The sequence below is a fragment of the Anastrepha ludens genome, chromosome 6 (assembly GCF_028408465.1).
Source record: "Anastrepha ludens isolate Willacy chromosome 6, idAnaLude1.1, whole genome shotgun sequence".
In the NCBI taxonomy this organism is placed as follows: Eukaryota; Metazoa; Arthropoda; class Insecta; order Diptera; family Tephritidae; genus Anastrepha; species Anastrepha ludens.
The window spans coordinates 92355835-92372558 of record NC_071502.1 but is presented as its reverse complement, the minus strand read 5'-3'; the positions used below and the strand labels follow the sequence as shown (position 1 = coordinate 92372558).

Below are 16724 nucleotides of genomic sequence, written 5' to 3'. Positions count from 1 at the left end.
TCACTACTATATTTGTTGTTGCTTCAAGCGAAAGCGTTTTGCTATTGCCAACATATCTTTTGTGGAAGTGCAAGTAGCGCCAAAGATGATGTACTCGAGTGGTATTGAATTTATATGGCTTTGAATATTATATGAATGGCATATAACTCTCACATGAAGCTGAGTATTTTGTAATAGCTGTATAAAAATATTTCCTTTTTCGTATTTTTTTTTGGTATTTTTTGTTTTGCCCTGCTTGGCATGCGCCCGTATCCTTGACCTAACGCCATCATTACTGCATACTCAGGCTGCTCGTTGGCTGTTTGGAGTGCGTGTCAGTTGTAGTTCTATTTCTTCTTCCTCTTCCTCTTTTGCTACGTGGGCTTCCTGCATTTCATTTTCAATATCCTCTTCTGTTTGGCTGTGATTTTATTGTGCTTGTACTTATTTATTTAAGTTTTTTTCTTGTCGTTTTTTTTTTTCTTTCACTTCACTGACACGCTTTTGCTTTCTTCAGTTGCCCACCATTCGTTCGTTCCTGCTACGTTACATTTCTTGCAGGCAATAGATTTTATGCAAAATAGTTTGGGTTTCTTTGTTATTCTTTTTTGTTTTTTTGGTTGAACGAAAAAATCTTTACATGTTGGCACAGCTTTGCATTGCAATGTGTGAATTATGTTGGCTGCAAAGCTTTCACTATAATAAAGTTGTTCAGGGATTTGCAGCACTTAAATGTCGCAAGTGTTTTCTTGGCGCGAATGTATTATTGCTTGTTTTATTTTTCCTTTGTAAATGCACCAAATAATATACAAAAATTTAAAAAAAAAAATTGGAATATGCGATTTGCATTCATTTCTTTGTGAGACTGAAGTAGGTGAACGATGCCCCTAATAAGCAAGCAGTTGGGGAGGGAAAAACATACTGAAATTCTATTAAAAATAAATTAAATTAAGCACGTCCGCAAGTAGTATTTTTGATTAAAAGGCATCCACATCTGCACTGATTTTTGAAAAAAAAAAACCATATACATAAAACATATTTTAGCAGCCAGCGATTCACCACAAACCTCGTCCACGTATGATTTGGCAGCACTGCTTAATTTTCCCTTGGCAGTTCGCTACGAAAAAATGTTTAAAGTAAATAACAAACTCAACGAGGCAAAGTACTTCTAAAAAGCTTAAAATGGGCAAAGACGAAAACTATTCTAACCCGAACGAGATTCAAAATCTATTTTAAAGAAAAAAAATATTTCTCTTTGCCCTGAACGGGCAAATGTCTCTACTTATATTTTCAAGCATTAAAAACAATGCATTAAAAAAAAGTTTTTTGATGAAAAAAAAATACTTTTCTTTGCCCCGAACGGGCAACTATTCTTACTCATAATTGGAAGCAAAAAAAAAGTATATTCAAAAAAATTTCTTTTGAAAAAAAAAAAATTTTTTTTGCCCCGATCGAGCAAATATTGTTACTCATAATTGGAAGCATCAAAAAATTCTATTCAAAAAAATTTCTTTTGAAAAAAAAAAATATTTTTTGAATAGAATTTTTTGAAAAAAAAATATTTTTTTTTGCCCCAATCGAGCAAATATTCTTACTCTTATTGGAAGCATTAAAAAATTCTATTCAAAAAAATTTCTTTTGAAAAAAAAAATATTTTTCTTTACCCTGAACGGGCAAATATCTCTACTTATACTTGAAAGCATAAAAAAAGTATTTAAAAAAATCTATTTTGAAGAAAAAATTATTTTTCTTTGCTCCGAACGGTCAAATATTCCTACTTATACTTGAAAGCATAAAAGAAAATGTATTTAAAAATCTTTTTTAGAGAAAAAAAAATATTTTCCCTTGACAAATATTCTTACTCATACTTGGAAGCATAAAAAATTCTGCTCAAAAACATCTATTTTGAAGAATAAAAATATGTTTCTTTGCCCTGAACACACAAATAGATTTACTTATGCTTGGAAGCATACAAAAATCTGATTAAAAAATGTCTAGTTTGAATAAAAAATTGTTTTTAAACTTTATTGGGGTCTTAAAATGTTCCTCAAAAGTTATATATATTAGTAGATAGTAAAATAAAATGTTTAGCTATCCTAATTTCCTTTTAAATTTTGAAAACTTGACGAATTCTCATTAACAGAACTATCTTCAAGCTGGTGTGTATAACATTAATTAACTCTTGAGGTACTTAGAATTTTTTAAGGAAACTATGTGGCTATAGCATTCCGAAGCCATTATTTTTGCTCATTTTCAGATAAGATATGGCGGACTACAACTTAATTCCAGAAATGAAGAAACATACAAATGAAGAGACATAGAAATTCTAAATTTTCTTGAGTCCGCTTTCTAAATTTTCTTAAGTGCGCCCGTTCATTCGCTCATAAGATTCGACGTGAATTGGAAGCATCAGACGGCGATGCAGAATCTGTTGCTAAACGCAGAAACACACGAGGAACGTTCTGACACTAACCGATCTGCACAATTTATTCTACGAGTGCAAGCGATTATTGACGGAGACCCTTCCAAATCAATGAGGGGCCTTGGACGAAGCTTAATGTTTCTGAGGGTCTTACATGTACGTCGAGTTGATCAAGGATTTCGCGTGAACTCTACTGAATATATCGATCTTCTAGAGACAATAGTGAAGCCCTGGCTTGATAGTGTACGAGGTGGCAGTCCGTGTATCTTTCAGCAAGACATTGCTCCTTCACACAAAGCGATTGGATGGTTGAAAATGTCTATGATCACCTAACACCGAACTTATGGCCACCTAGCTCTGCAGACCTTAATCTTGTGGATTGATACGAATGGAGCGTAGTTGACCTTGAAACCACTAAACATCCTCATAACACCATACTTCTCTGAGGGCTGCCATTAATACCGTTATGGTGAATACGAATAAGGAGCAATTGATTCAGGCGCACCCGGATCGAGGAGGTTACTGCAGCTAATGGAAGTTTTATTGAATGATTTTGTAGATATTTGGAAAGTTAATATTGTGTGAAGAGTTCGTGAAGTTTCATTAAATGTTATTCAAAATAAGAGCTAATTAGGATCTATTATTATGGAAATTTGGAATTTAAAAAAATTTAAACTGTAAAACTGTAGAAAAATGTTGTGGTTGTGTTGAATTTCAGAAAAATTATTCCAAAGAAGTGTGAAATAAATCATGAAAAGAAGATTTTTCTAAACTTGGAATTTTTTAAATTAAAAACTTTAATTAATTAATTTTCAGAAAATTTGAATATGCGATTTGGAAGGAAAAATACTTTACTTTAATTAAAACCTTTAGCATTGCCAACATTAATTTTTTTTAAATTTTAATATGCGATTTAAAGGAAAAAATACTTTCCTAAATTTTTACAAGTTTTCATATTCGAAAAGTTATTAAATTTGGTAATATTTCTTATATGAAGGAGTTTATATTTTCTCTTAAATGCTCCAGATTTTGAAAGACTCTACTCAATTAATTTTAAATGGCGCTTATGTCCTAGGTTGGATTTGTCGAAGACGCGTTAGATTAATATTCATTAGTTTTAGAAAAATTTGGGTTTTTGAAAGGAAAATTAAGTTAAAACACTAGAAGAATTCTCGTTTTTGAAAAATCTTGAATTTTCGGAAAATATTTAAAGTTAAAAACGAAATACCAAGAAATATTAAAAAATTAAAATGAGCAAAATTTTCTGACATTAATTTGGTAATTCGAATTTTTTATTTCAAATGTGTAACAGCAAAAATTTTAATTTTTTAAAAACTCTGATCAGAATACCAAACAGACATTAAATTTTGCAGAAGAAACTACTTTTCAAAATTCTTAAATTTATAAAGATTTATAAGCGCTAACAAATATTAATTTGGTTTAAGAAAAACCTTTTTTTTTAACAAATTGGAATTTTGATACAAAAAGTTTCAAAAAAATTCTGATTTTTAAAAAATCTTAAAAAATACTTAAAATAAGAAAAGGAAAAATCAAAAAATATTAAATAAATTAAAATAAGCAAAATTTCTAACACTAATTCGCATTTTTTTACTTAAAAAATGCAACATTAAAAATGTTAACTTTATAAAAATTCTAATTGAAATTAAGAAAAAACATTAAAATTTGCAAAGAAAGCTACGTCTCACAATTTGAAATTTTAAATTATATGTATAAAAACTCTAAAAAATATAAAAAAATTGTTGATAAATGAGGTTTTTGAGAAATTTGCAATTCTTCTGAAGATGGAGCTTCAAAGAAATATTTAAGTTATAACACAATAAGTAACAGAAGAATTCTCATTCAAATCTTGAATTTCTGACTTAAAATAGACATTGAAAAACCAAGAAATATCAAATAAATATATTAAAACTAGCAAACCCGACGAACTTCGTTTCTCCACCAAATGGCTTCGATTTTTGTAACATTTCGTTTGGGGATTAAAAGATGAAGAAAAATTTTTTAAATTTTATTTCATTTTTTCAGTAATGAAAATAACAAATCCGGAACTCCATAATTTCGCACGTGCACCATAGCGCATTCATGCATGTGACGTGGGCTTTCGATATAAGGTGATGAAAGAATCGTCAGGCGTCCAATATTCTGAACATTACCATCTGAATGAATAGCATCGCGCAAGTGTATATAGTCCTCAGATCGTAACTTTGCCTGATTGAATCGGATGAACGCTAAACTTTCGGTCTCGACTTTGACATACATGTCGACAGCAAATTGCTGGAATAGCCGACGGCACTTCTGAATGACATTCTCCTCATGTGTACGAATCATCATACGATACGCATAGTAATTCATTGCGCTTAGATTTTTGTTCGTTGATACGTCTGAAAATGCAAAATTAAATGGATTGTTAATGGAAACCAATAATAGCAATAATTATTGCAATTATACGATGATGATTCGTACACATGGGGAAAATGTCATTCTGAAGTGCCGTCGGCTATTCCAGAAATTTTCTGTCGACATGTATGTCAAATTATAATTAATTATAATAGGTGTGTGAATATTGTACCTGTAATTGGATCGACCATCTTCAACGTGATGTCATATCCGTCTTGCCCTTGCCAATAAATGATTGGATATTGTAACGCATCGTACAAACGACGTGTCTTGTTTACACGATGCATGTATTGCTTCTTCGCTGAACCACAATGTCTCGTGATGAGTTGGATCGGCAACAATAATTGCAGCAACATCATCAACGATGGGTGCATTGAATCTTCGCACATGTTCACCTGTTGGTAGTTATAGTGGCTGTCGGTTGACCCACCTAGGTCTGCTGTAGGCCCATTGTGATACCACCAGGGCTGTCCCCTCTCCTCAGTCTACATTGACCTCATTGAACCAACCTGTGGCTTTAATATATCTAACAAGACTGATTATTTTTATATTGGCCACTTTTGCCACGTTATTCAGGGAACTCTTTCCTAAAATATTGAACCTTCTTCTATCCAGAGCCATGCACCCGCATTGAAAGTGTTCTATATAGTCTCTTCTTCTTCAATGTCGTTACAGCTTCTGCAATAGTCGTTATAGGGTGCTCCCAGTCTACTGGCATGCCGGCCAATCAGACAATGCCCTGTTAGGACCCCGAGAAGATTTCTCATATTTTTTCTGTTTAGTTTCAACAGTCGGTTTGTGCGGCCCATGTTCCATTCCGGCCACGTCATACTACTAGTTGCACAGGTCAGGAACTGAGACCATAGCCTGTTGGCAGCACTGATAGTGTGTTTATCTATAAGCATTTTACAAGTTGCTAAAGGTATAGGTATCTTCGCTTTGTATGTTTGAATCGGTAATGTGGTACTCAATCTCGCCAGCTAATCTGCTTTGCAGTTGCCTGCTATGTCGCTGTGACCCCGCACCCAGAACAGGTTTATTGTAAAATACTGCGATAGTTCTGTCAAAACGTCGACACATTCTTTTACAATCTTCGTGTTAATATTCGGTGATATGAAAAGTTTTCAGGGTCACTATCTGAATGTATATTTATTTCTCTTGTGGTGAGAACAGTTTTCTGTAAAACCAACAGGCTCTCCCTGATAGCCAGAATTCCAGCTTGAAATACGCTACTGTGATCCGGTAGCCGGAACAAATTTCCGCAGAGTAACGGCGTCCGCCTACTTGTTCATTTAGCTTGGAACCATCAGTATAGATACTGATTCCGCTTCTATTATCTATTACCCCATTGCCCCATTCTTCTGTCGTTGGGAAAGTCCTAGTAAAGGATGTATTTAAGTGCAGTTCTACTGAGTTACAAAAATCTGTGTTTGATGTAAGAAGTGCTGTTCGACTAAAGGTTCCTTTTAAATAAAAGATTTTTGTTTTGTTTAGTTAGGGCAAATGACTGCCTTCCAACTACCAGGCTAAGACTGAATAGCCCGCCTTCTGATAGAATGGCTTTATTTTATACTTTATTTTTGTCTTCTCATCAATAAAATATATAATTACAACTAAACATTGTTACAAGTAAAAATCAATAACAAAATTATAAATTCAAAAAAATACTGTACAATAAAATTTTGCTTAGGCTGACTTAAATTTTGCTTAGGCAGACTTACTTGACAGTAAGCTATGGTTTTGCTTTGGAGTGAGGTATCATATGACAGAAAAAATGTATTTGGTGTGTGCCATGTGTTTACTTATGTTTTGGGTTTCAAAAAAAAAGGAAAAAGAATTTTGTCATTGAAATTAAAGTGTTTATTTGACAACAATGGCATTGAAATGGTTTAAATAATTTAGGTTTGAATTCATTTACCTATTAAAAATATTAAAAAAAAAAAAACGAAGTGTGAAAGTGAAGTGAAGATACTCTACAGTATACTTGCGTGAACCTTCCTGTTAGTGGCTAAGTTAGAAAATTCTCTCAACCTAAATACCGATTTCGCCGCTAGCTGTTTGCTGTAGGCCTCAATAAAAGCAGCATGGCATTCATCGCTGTCGTGGGCGTAGTCTTTAGTGCCCCGCTTATGCCGAGACTAGCACCCCTTTGAATACTTTCTAGGCCTATTACTGTTGTTCTTTTTTCAAGTATTGGCTACCAGACTAAGACACCGTATGTCATGATTGGTCTCACCACTGCTGTGTATAGCCAGTGTACTATTTTTTGGAGTTAAGCCCCATTTTACCCCACAATTTTTTTGCATGTATAGAGTGCTGTGGCTGCTTTTTTTACTCTATCATTAATCGTTTGTTTCCACGAGAGCTTCCTATCTTATACTAGTCCTAGGTAGCTCGCCGCTTCCCCAATTGACAGTGTGATTCCCTCAACGGTAGAGGGTTTAAAACAGGTATCCTGTATTTCCTGGTGAACATGATTAGTTCTGTTTTGTTGGGATTAACCCCAAGACCACTCGATGGAGCCCACCGGCTTACATCGTTCAAAGCATTTTGCATTATGTTGCAGGGGGTATCTGGGAATTTTCCTCTTATTAATATTGCAACATCGTCCGCGTAGGCCATTACATGTATCCTCCTTTCCTCTAGATTCTTCAACAATTGATTCATTGCCAGAATCCACAGCACGGGAAAAAGTACACCTCCCTGAGGGGTGCCCCTCTTGACGGATCTGCGTATCATCGAGGGACGCAACGTCGAAATTACGAACCTGCCTAGTAGCAACTGTTTAAAAAATACTTAAATTCGATACATTAATTTTCTAAAAAAAAAAAATTTCATTTGCTAAGAGTTCTTGAATTCTGAAAGTTTCATAAATTTCTGAAAATATCAGTTATGAAAAATCAGGCTATTAAAATTACCACTCAGTTGCTGGCTGAAAATTATTCAGCAACAACGAAAATTCATAAGAACCAAACTCAGGATAACAAATATTACTTTAAACTGCACACAAAGCCAACAAAGCAAACAATTAATGCACAACAATTGTTTTTGTAAAGCAATCAATTCTGAATGCTATTCCGACAAGCAACAAAATTGACAAAATTCATGAAGCAGCAAAATATGCGCATTGAAAATGTTGACAAACAGCATTGATGGACAAAATTTTCAAACCAGCAACCAGAATAAATTTCAAAAAGGAGTAGCTGCACGACAATATCAGAAACAAAATTTGAGCACCAGCGTTCAAATACAGGCTAAGGAATTAGTGGGTGAAACATGCCTGCCGCTTTGTACTGATACACGCACACACACAAACACATCAGCTTCAATGCACATCTTCTGCTAACGCCAAACAGAGTCATGCACAGCTCAATACATCGCTTTGTGCGCATGGGTGTGTGCATGTAACTGGAAAGGGTAACCGGAATTTGCATTTATAATTTGTTTATTTGCAATGTGTGATCGCTTTGCGGCCACATAGCCACAGAAAGGTGAGAATTCATCAAACGACACCAGTGGTGAGCCAAACAAGCCTTTCTAGCAACAGGACGAGCCTGTGTGGCTGAGCTGTCTGTGACAGCTTTGAAACACTTGCATTTGCAATTGACGCCTATAACAAAACAATGCTTGCACAATTGACACTTGACATTGACCAGCACACAATGGTATTTTATGATTGACGAGCCGAGCTGATGGCCGGCATGTCTGCCTGCTTACGCACCGCACGATGTTAACAGAGAAAATGGAATCATACTTGCATTCGGTAGCAAGCATTTAGTAGCAACTCGTTAGCGTCAGTCAAGACTGCAAAGGAGCAACAGAAGAGGAGTTGTGGCATAGTTTGCTGGGCGCAAGATGGCTGAACGATTTCAATTTTGTTGTCATTTAAGCATTTCTATGAAGTGCAGAATTGAGTAATGAACCACACAAACGGCACGACAATAGTAACTATTACTTTACAATAATAACGGTTAATGAGAGAATGTGTAAGATTTATGCACATTTGATTTTCAGATATAGAGCCTAAATTGTACAGGGTGCGCCATATAGCGTTTTCTTTTTGAACCACCTATTTTTTTGAGAATGGTAACACAAATGACATGTCAAATGTGTTCTTAATTTACTTAAAGGTTTGACATTTACGAAATGGGACGCTATAAGCTTGAACAAAATTGGGAACCTATTTCCAAAGTGGCGAGTCTTCTACTCAAACTGTGAGAAATTTGAAAAAAAAAAATGCAAAAAACAGATTTGCTAACAAGACAGTTTGTGGATCAATTTGTTAATCGTGTTCGTGAAAGTGGATCGTTAATGGATAAAATAACACGTGAACGTGACCCTACAGTGCGTGCACCCGAAAACATTGCTGCTATAGCCGAAAATGTGCGTGAACTTCCAACAACCTCAACTCGTCATCGTTCTCAAGAATTGAACATTTCACGCACTTCTTTGAGGAGAATTTTGCATAAAGACTTCGGTATGAAGGCTTACAAAGTTCAATTGGTGCAAGAACTGAAGTCTAAAGACCATCCAATGTGTTTTCCAATGGGCAGAAAAACGTTTGACCGAAGATGAGCATTTTTACCGAAAACTCATTTTTTCTGATGAAGCTCATTTTCACATCGGTGGCTACGTCAATAAGAAAAATGGTCCGATTCGGGGCTCAGAAAATCCACACGTTACTGTAGAGAAGCAAATGCATCCACAACGAGTCACTGTTTGGTGCGATTTTTGGTCTGGCGGCATCATCGGGCCATTTTTTTTTTTCGAAAATGAGCGAGCGTTACCGTGACATGCTCAACGAGTTTTTGTTTCCAAAAATTGAAGAGGATGACATGGACGACATTTGGTTTCAACAGGACGGTGCAACTTGTCATACTGCCAAAGTTACACTCGAACTTTTGGCCACCGTTTTTGAAAACTGAATAATCAGCCGAAATTCCGATATCAATTGGCCGCCTCGGAGCTGTGATTTAAGCCCGTTGGACTATTTTTTGTGGGAAGCCGTTAAGGACAAATGCTATGCGAACCATCCAGAGACGATTGATGCTTTAAAACACGAAATCGAAGTTGCCATTCATGAAATTGGAGCCCAAACAATCGAAAATGTGCTTAAAAATTGGGTTGATCGAATGGCCTACTGTAAAGCTAGTCGAGGTTGTAATTTGAACGATATTATTTTTCATTCATAAATGACAATGTTGAATCTTCAAAATAAAAAAAAAAATTTTTTAAAGATTGATTAGTTTTTTTTTTATAGCTGATTCAAAACGCAAATTTTACATGGCCCACCCCACATATCATAGAGGGATATGTTAAAGCAAATATGCAATTTGTTATTATTGGCATCAAGCATACGTTGCTTGAGCACGCACAATCAATTATTTGATAAAGCGCATACCACAGCGTCTATAGCCAAGAGTGTAAGTGCCATCAAGCAATACTCTTTAGGAGAATCTGAAGACAATGTTCGAAGTAAAAACACTCAAACTATTAATAAATTTTGTTCATCTGAAATAGTTAAAGTGCCCCCTGCATTCTTTCGAACACTTACTAATCTATTATGGTTTTTATTTCCGCCTTAAAAACCTTACTAAGGCTCCAAAAATAGATTGATAAAGTTTCTAAATATGTTTTTAAATATTTCGCAGTGCCACCACATTAACTGCGCCAAATGTCTTTCTCCTTTGGAGACACCTTTTTTTATCTCTAATTGTGATCTGAATCGTACCTGAATAGTAGACATTTTCTTGTAGTCAAGCGTCTCAAGCGTAGTCAGGCGATCGCATATATTTTTAAGGCGAAAACAACTTGGGCTGAAACTTCGTTAACTTTACTAGATACTTGGCCACAAGTCAGCATTGCCACTAGACAGTAAAGTCCTCATATACAAAACAATTCCTAAACCAACATGAACGCACGTTGTCGAAATATGGGGCTCAGCCTTAAAAGCTGACCTAGAAATGCTGCATAGTCAAAGGTGTTACGCATGTGTGCCAATGCATCATTGTTCGTGCGAAACGAAACATCGCACCGAGATCTAAGTGTTACGGCAAATTACGAAGAAATCAGCAGAATCATGCAGCGATACAGCAGTCGGCTTGCCTTTCATTAAAATCAACGAGCAGTTAATCTTCTTAATAACAACTTCACTCCACGAAGATTAACGTAAAAAACTATATGTGACCATAATTATCAAAGTGGTCGAAGTAAAGAACTTGAGGAAATTAGATATAAACATAATTTGAAAATAACGCGTGACCCTCTTCGATGTGTTTCTGAACTACATGATTGGCCGGTAAAATAAATGATAATGAAAACGCCATGAAATTAAGATAAAAGCTGTACGAGAATATATCTTAAATTTTCCAGTATATGAGAGCCACTGCACCAGAGCTCGTCACACTTCTGGTCAAGAATATTTGAGTCCTGACCTAGGCATTCGTAAAATTAGTAGCCTATATGTAGAGAAATGTGAAGAGAAGAATCAATCCTTTGTTAAGGAATGGATCTAGAGGAAAATATTTAATACCGAATTCAACTTAAATTTCCATGCTCCTCGGAAAGAAATATGCCAAAAATTCGATTTTGTGAATAGAAAAATCCAAGCATGCAATAATGAGGAAGAGAAATTACATCTTAGAGAAAGTCATGAGACTCATGTCTTGCAGAGGACCAGAAAAAAAGGAAACAAAATCCTGCGATTACTATGGATTCTCGTATGATTTACAAAAAGCACTTCCGTACCCTAAACCGTCTGTTTCGTTAGCCTATTATAAGCGAAATATGTACGTTCATAACCTGGGACTCCCTAATTTCCATAATGGCAATGCAAAGATGTGTGTATAGGATGAAACTACAGTATCTAGAGGTGCGCAGGAAGCAGCATCATGCATTTTAGCACATATGGAGGATATCATAACTACTCAAAAACACGCAATAGCTTACAGTGATGCGTGTTCAGGACAAAATCGTAACATTAAAGTAGCATTAACATGGATGAAAATGGATAAGTCAAATAATGTCAATATTGAAACGGTAAGCTACGCATTTTTGATACCGAATAACCGCGATTTCGGTTTGTTAGAAATGAAAATAAAAAAAGAGGTGGTCTGTAAAGTCGGTTTACTGACGATAGTTTAACGTGACAACGTCATAAGAAAATATTGATGTAAGAGTTGCAATTTTCAAAACAAAATTTTAATTTTATTTGTTTGATAGATATTTTGTATGGATATAGAGGAGGAGGTAAATGGAATTGCAATGGAATAGGTCAAGTTACATTTACACAAACGTGAAAAATGACGAAACACTTATCAAATTCATGAAAGATATCTTCAATTTCGATTGTGCATCAGACGTTAATAAGTCAACAACACTAAGAGGCACCATCATCGATTTGCCTTTTTCAAGACACTTTACACTCGAAACACTCCCTTTCATTTCCTACTTTTTCTATCATCGTCCTATTCTCAACAAAGAAATGGTTCATTACCATGCACACAGGAAGAAGGCATATGCAAATACAAGTATGTGAATTTATATACCTACATATGGGCATATACATACATACATGTATATGCTCATTCAAGTAGGACAGAGCCAGATGTCGATCGTTGCCGAACGCGGGGGCCGATTGTGCTCTTTGTCGTTCGTTCCGCGCTCTCGCTTGCAGTTCAAGCACATTAGCTTACATTTGCTTGCGTACGGAATATATTCGTATATTTGATATGTCCATATGACTTGTATGCATCTTTACATATAGATTTGTTCTTTTTGAAAATTGCGCGAAATTGTATATGTATATGCATGTTTATATACATATATTAGTATACAACATATCTGATAAGGTGTGTGGTAAATATTACCATACATTTTTTCCTTCATATATAATAAAAAAATTAATAATAATAACATTAAGACAACAGGTATTATTAACAAACTTGGTTTTATTTTAAATTCTTCAAGTAAATCAAATTAATAATAATCAATAATGTCGCAACCAGATTTTATTCCGACGAAGTCACTAGAGGAATCAATCATAGTTCGCGGTCTTACGTAAAGCTAAACTTCTTTCAATTGTAGCTATACATAATTCCAAATTTTATTTTTTATGACATGTTGTATATAATACATGGAGTTACAAAAAAAAACAAAAAATGTCGTCTTAGATCGCGCAGTAAAAGTTTGAACTCAAGAGTTATTTTTAATGGAAAGTTCACTTTTACTAGTCACATTAATTTTATAATTTCGCAATATTATGCTATATTAGCTTTTGTAAGACGCAAAAGTACAGAATTTACAAGTCTTTTTACTCTTAAATTGCTCTGCTTTTTTTTTGTACTAAAATGGTGTATGCATCCTTCCATGTCTGTCATATAACTCGAATAGAAGGTATCCAAAAAGTTTTCATTGGCTTTGCTCTACATTCACTTCGTTTTCATGACCCCATGCCCTTATACCATTATATTGGGATAGGCAACTAAGTAATTGCGGATTTTTTTTAGAAAATCAAAGACAAATTTTTCATGGAACTAAATAACTTTATTCTGTAATATAATGCCCATTTTGATCAATGACTCATAAACCTTCTGGTTTTTATTACCAATAAAATGAGTCTGGTACGATTTGACATCATCGTCATTATTGAAATTTTTACCATTCAAGGAGTTTTGTAAAGATCGAAATAAAAAGTAATCAGATGGTGCAAGGTCAGGACTATATGGTAGATATGGCAAAACATCTCAACCAAGCGCCAATAATGTTTGCCGAGTGGCCAAAGATGTGTGTGGCCTTGCATTGTCATGATGGAATACAGTACTTCTTCGATCTGTCAATTCGGGCCGTTTGTCTTCAACTGCATTGTTTAATTTCGTTAATTGTTCAATGTAGACATCAGAACTGATCGTTCGGTTGGGTGGTAAGAATTCAAAGTAGACAGTTCCTTTGTACTCCGGCCAAACTGATAACAAAACCTTGTTCTGATGAATATCAGCTTTTGATGTTGTTTGAGTTGGTTCATCTGGCCTGCTGCACGATCTTTTCCGCTTGATGTTGTTGTAAATAATCCATTTTTCATTGCCAGCTACCAGTCGTTTTAAAAATGGATCAGTTTCATTAGGTCCCTTCAGCAAATCGCAGCTGTTATTGCGTTGCGTTAAATGCGTTTCTTTCACTTCGTGAGGAACCCATATATCGAGTTTTTGAATATAATCAAGTTGTTGTGATTAGCAATGCATTTATGTGATACATGAAGCTTGTCTGCAATCTCCTGTGTTGTACTGTGACGATCCGAATCGATTATTGCTTTGATTGGGGCGTCATCAACTTCAACTGGACGACCAGTGCGTTTTTCATCTTTGAGTGAAAAATCACCAGATCGAAAATTGGCAAACCAACCAGACACTACCGTTCTTTTAAGGTTTCGTCACCATAAACAGCACAAAACTTTTTAAGAGCTCGCGATGGAAATAAAAAAGCAAAATTTGACGAAAATGTTCCTTTTGATATTCCATTTTTCAACGAACGCCACACGAAAACTATGCAACAGTAAACCCAGAAACGCTTGGAGTTGCTTCTTGTCTTTTGGCGGTGGTGCTTCATGCATGGCCTTGATCTTGTCAGGTGAGGGTCGTATACCGAGATTGTCTAGTTTAAAACCCAAAAATTCGATAGATGGCACACTAAATTGAAACTTGTCCTTGCGCAAACGTCGTCCGGCCTTGTCGAAGCGTACAAATATTTGTTCCAGTTTGTTTGCGAGCTCATCTTCCGACTTACCTATGACCACGATATCATCAATGTACGGCAAGACGCCACGAATGCTTTGCAAAACGTTTTCGATGCAGCTTTGGAATAAACCGGGCGCTGATGAGATGCCAAACTGCAGCCTGGTTACCTTGAATGCACCTTTATGCGTTGACACTGTTTGCAGGAGTGATGAACGCTCATCAACCATGAGCAGTTGGTATGCCTGTGCCAAATCAATATTTGCATAAATCGATCCACCTTCAATCGAAGCCGAAAGCGTGCTAACGGCTGGAATTTGATGACAGTGTGTCTTAATTGCCTTATTCAGCGTTGATTTGTAGTCGCCGCATATACGGATGGAACCATCTCTTTTTGCCACGGGCACTATTGGCGTTGCCCAATCGGAGTATTCCACAGGCTCCAGAATACCTTGACAGCATAAGCGATTGATTTCTTCTTCCGCGATGCCCTTAATGGCGAAGGGTATACGGGGTGGAGGCAGTCTCACGGGCGGCACCGCCGAATCGATTTGTAAAGACACTGACTGGTGGTCCTGTGTAGCGACCAATATCTGTTAAGAACAGAATGACTTTGATGCTGAGACCACTGTTCACGGCAAAGACTCCTTCTATACGTATGCCCAGTGCATCGAATCAGTTACAACCAACAAGATTGGAGCCACCACCGTTTTTTCTCAATTTTACGGCGGTTGTAATAAATTGACACACCGATGATCCCCTTGACTGGGATGTGGTTGCGTTGGTAATCGCTAAGATCCACTTGGAAAGATCTGGCTTTCTGATGGACCAGACCCTATTGAACGTAGATTCCGATATGATGGTCACAAGCGACCCAGACGACTTCAAAAATACATGTGCTGCCATTAATTGTAACTGATATCGACTTCTTCTGATTGACCAAACACTTTTTTTGCTGATTGATAGCTGAATTGCCAACTATCAAATAATAAAATGTGTTTTACATTTGTACTACGTCAACAATCATCTATGAGTGAAATCCGCCATTACTTAGTTGCCAACCCAATAAATGCCTGCTTATCAATTAAATATTCTAGCAATCTCGGCGATCTATTCTCCTCTTATAATTTGCCTTTGATATTATTCAAGGTGTTGCTCAAGTGAATCTTTTTTTTACCCCATATAGAGCACTGCGCAATTTTGCTTTCTCCATATTGGCTTTGTAAGAGTACAAGGAATGCACCCATTTTGAGAGCTCTGATTGAATCCAAAAATATTTACAAATCTGTTGAAATGGACTTTGTTTTTTTTACATGGTCTTAACTAAACAGCCATGGAACTTCTGAAATATACTGACAAATAATTGATTTATTATGTTTTGTTATTTTTTCTCCATAAACATTAAAATTATTTTCATATTTTTTGTTTGATGGCCGAATAATCTCACGTCGCGGCGATTGTCAATTGTGGTTTGACACCTTTGGACTTCTTTCTGTGGGGTTATTTGAAAGAAAAGGTGTACGTCGATAGCCCAGCAACAATTCAAAAGCTCAAGGATGAGATAATTCGTCACATTAACGGCATAGAACCTCAATTATGCCTCAGCGTCATCGAAAATTTGGACCATCGGATGGAGGTGTGCCGCCGAAGCCGCGGCGGCCATTTGGCCGATATTTTGTTTTATACGTAATTGAGATATACCAATATTATCATAATAAAGAAAAATCACAATAATTTCTTCAATAAATTGTATTTTATTCAAAATCAACACCGGCCCTTAAAACTTAACCACCCTTTACATAAAAAAACTGTCGCGGGTTCATTACAAGGAGAAAATGCGCAACATTCTTAAGGAAAAAATTGTCGAAAATGAGCGATAAATGTTTTAGTTACTTCTTATTTACACTTTATTAGACTTAAAATTATTGCTTTCACTTTCTAGTTTTAATTAGAAAATTCAAATTTTTATAAAAATCGAAAAATTTTTTAAACATTTTTAGAAAGTTTTAAGGGGGGAAGCTGGTCTAGAATTTTGAAAAAATCGAAAAATTTGTTTTTGTCTTAAAAGGTGCTTTAGGGTCTTTGAAATAATATACCAAATGAGGGATGCCAGCAAAAATGTCTAAATGCCCAAATTTTTCATTCGACGGCAGTGCCTCGCAGGTATGCCCCGAACGCTA

The 16724-nt window shown here is 35.7% G+C and overlaps 1 protein-coding gene across 1 annotated transcript; it reads right to left on the bottom strand.

Moving 5' to 3' along the window:
• Nucleotides 1–4432: 4432 nt before the first annotated feature.
• Nucleotides 4433–15757, bottom strand: LOC128867176 (uncharacterized protein K02A2.6-like). Its single transcript, XM_054108270.1, has 3 exons — nucleotides 15722–15757; nucleotides 14372–15119; nucleotides 4433–4800 (listed from the first exon to the last, which is right to left on the bottom strand). The coding sequence occupies exons 1-3, from the start codon at nucleotides 15755–15757 to the stop codon at nucleotides 4433–4435; spliced, it is 1152 nt and encodes a 383-aa protein (XP_053964245.1).
• Nucleotides 15758–16724: the final 967 nt, after the last annotated feature.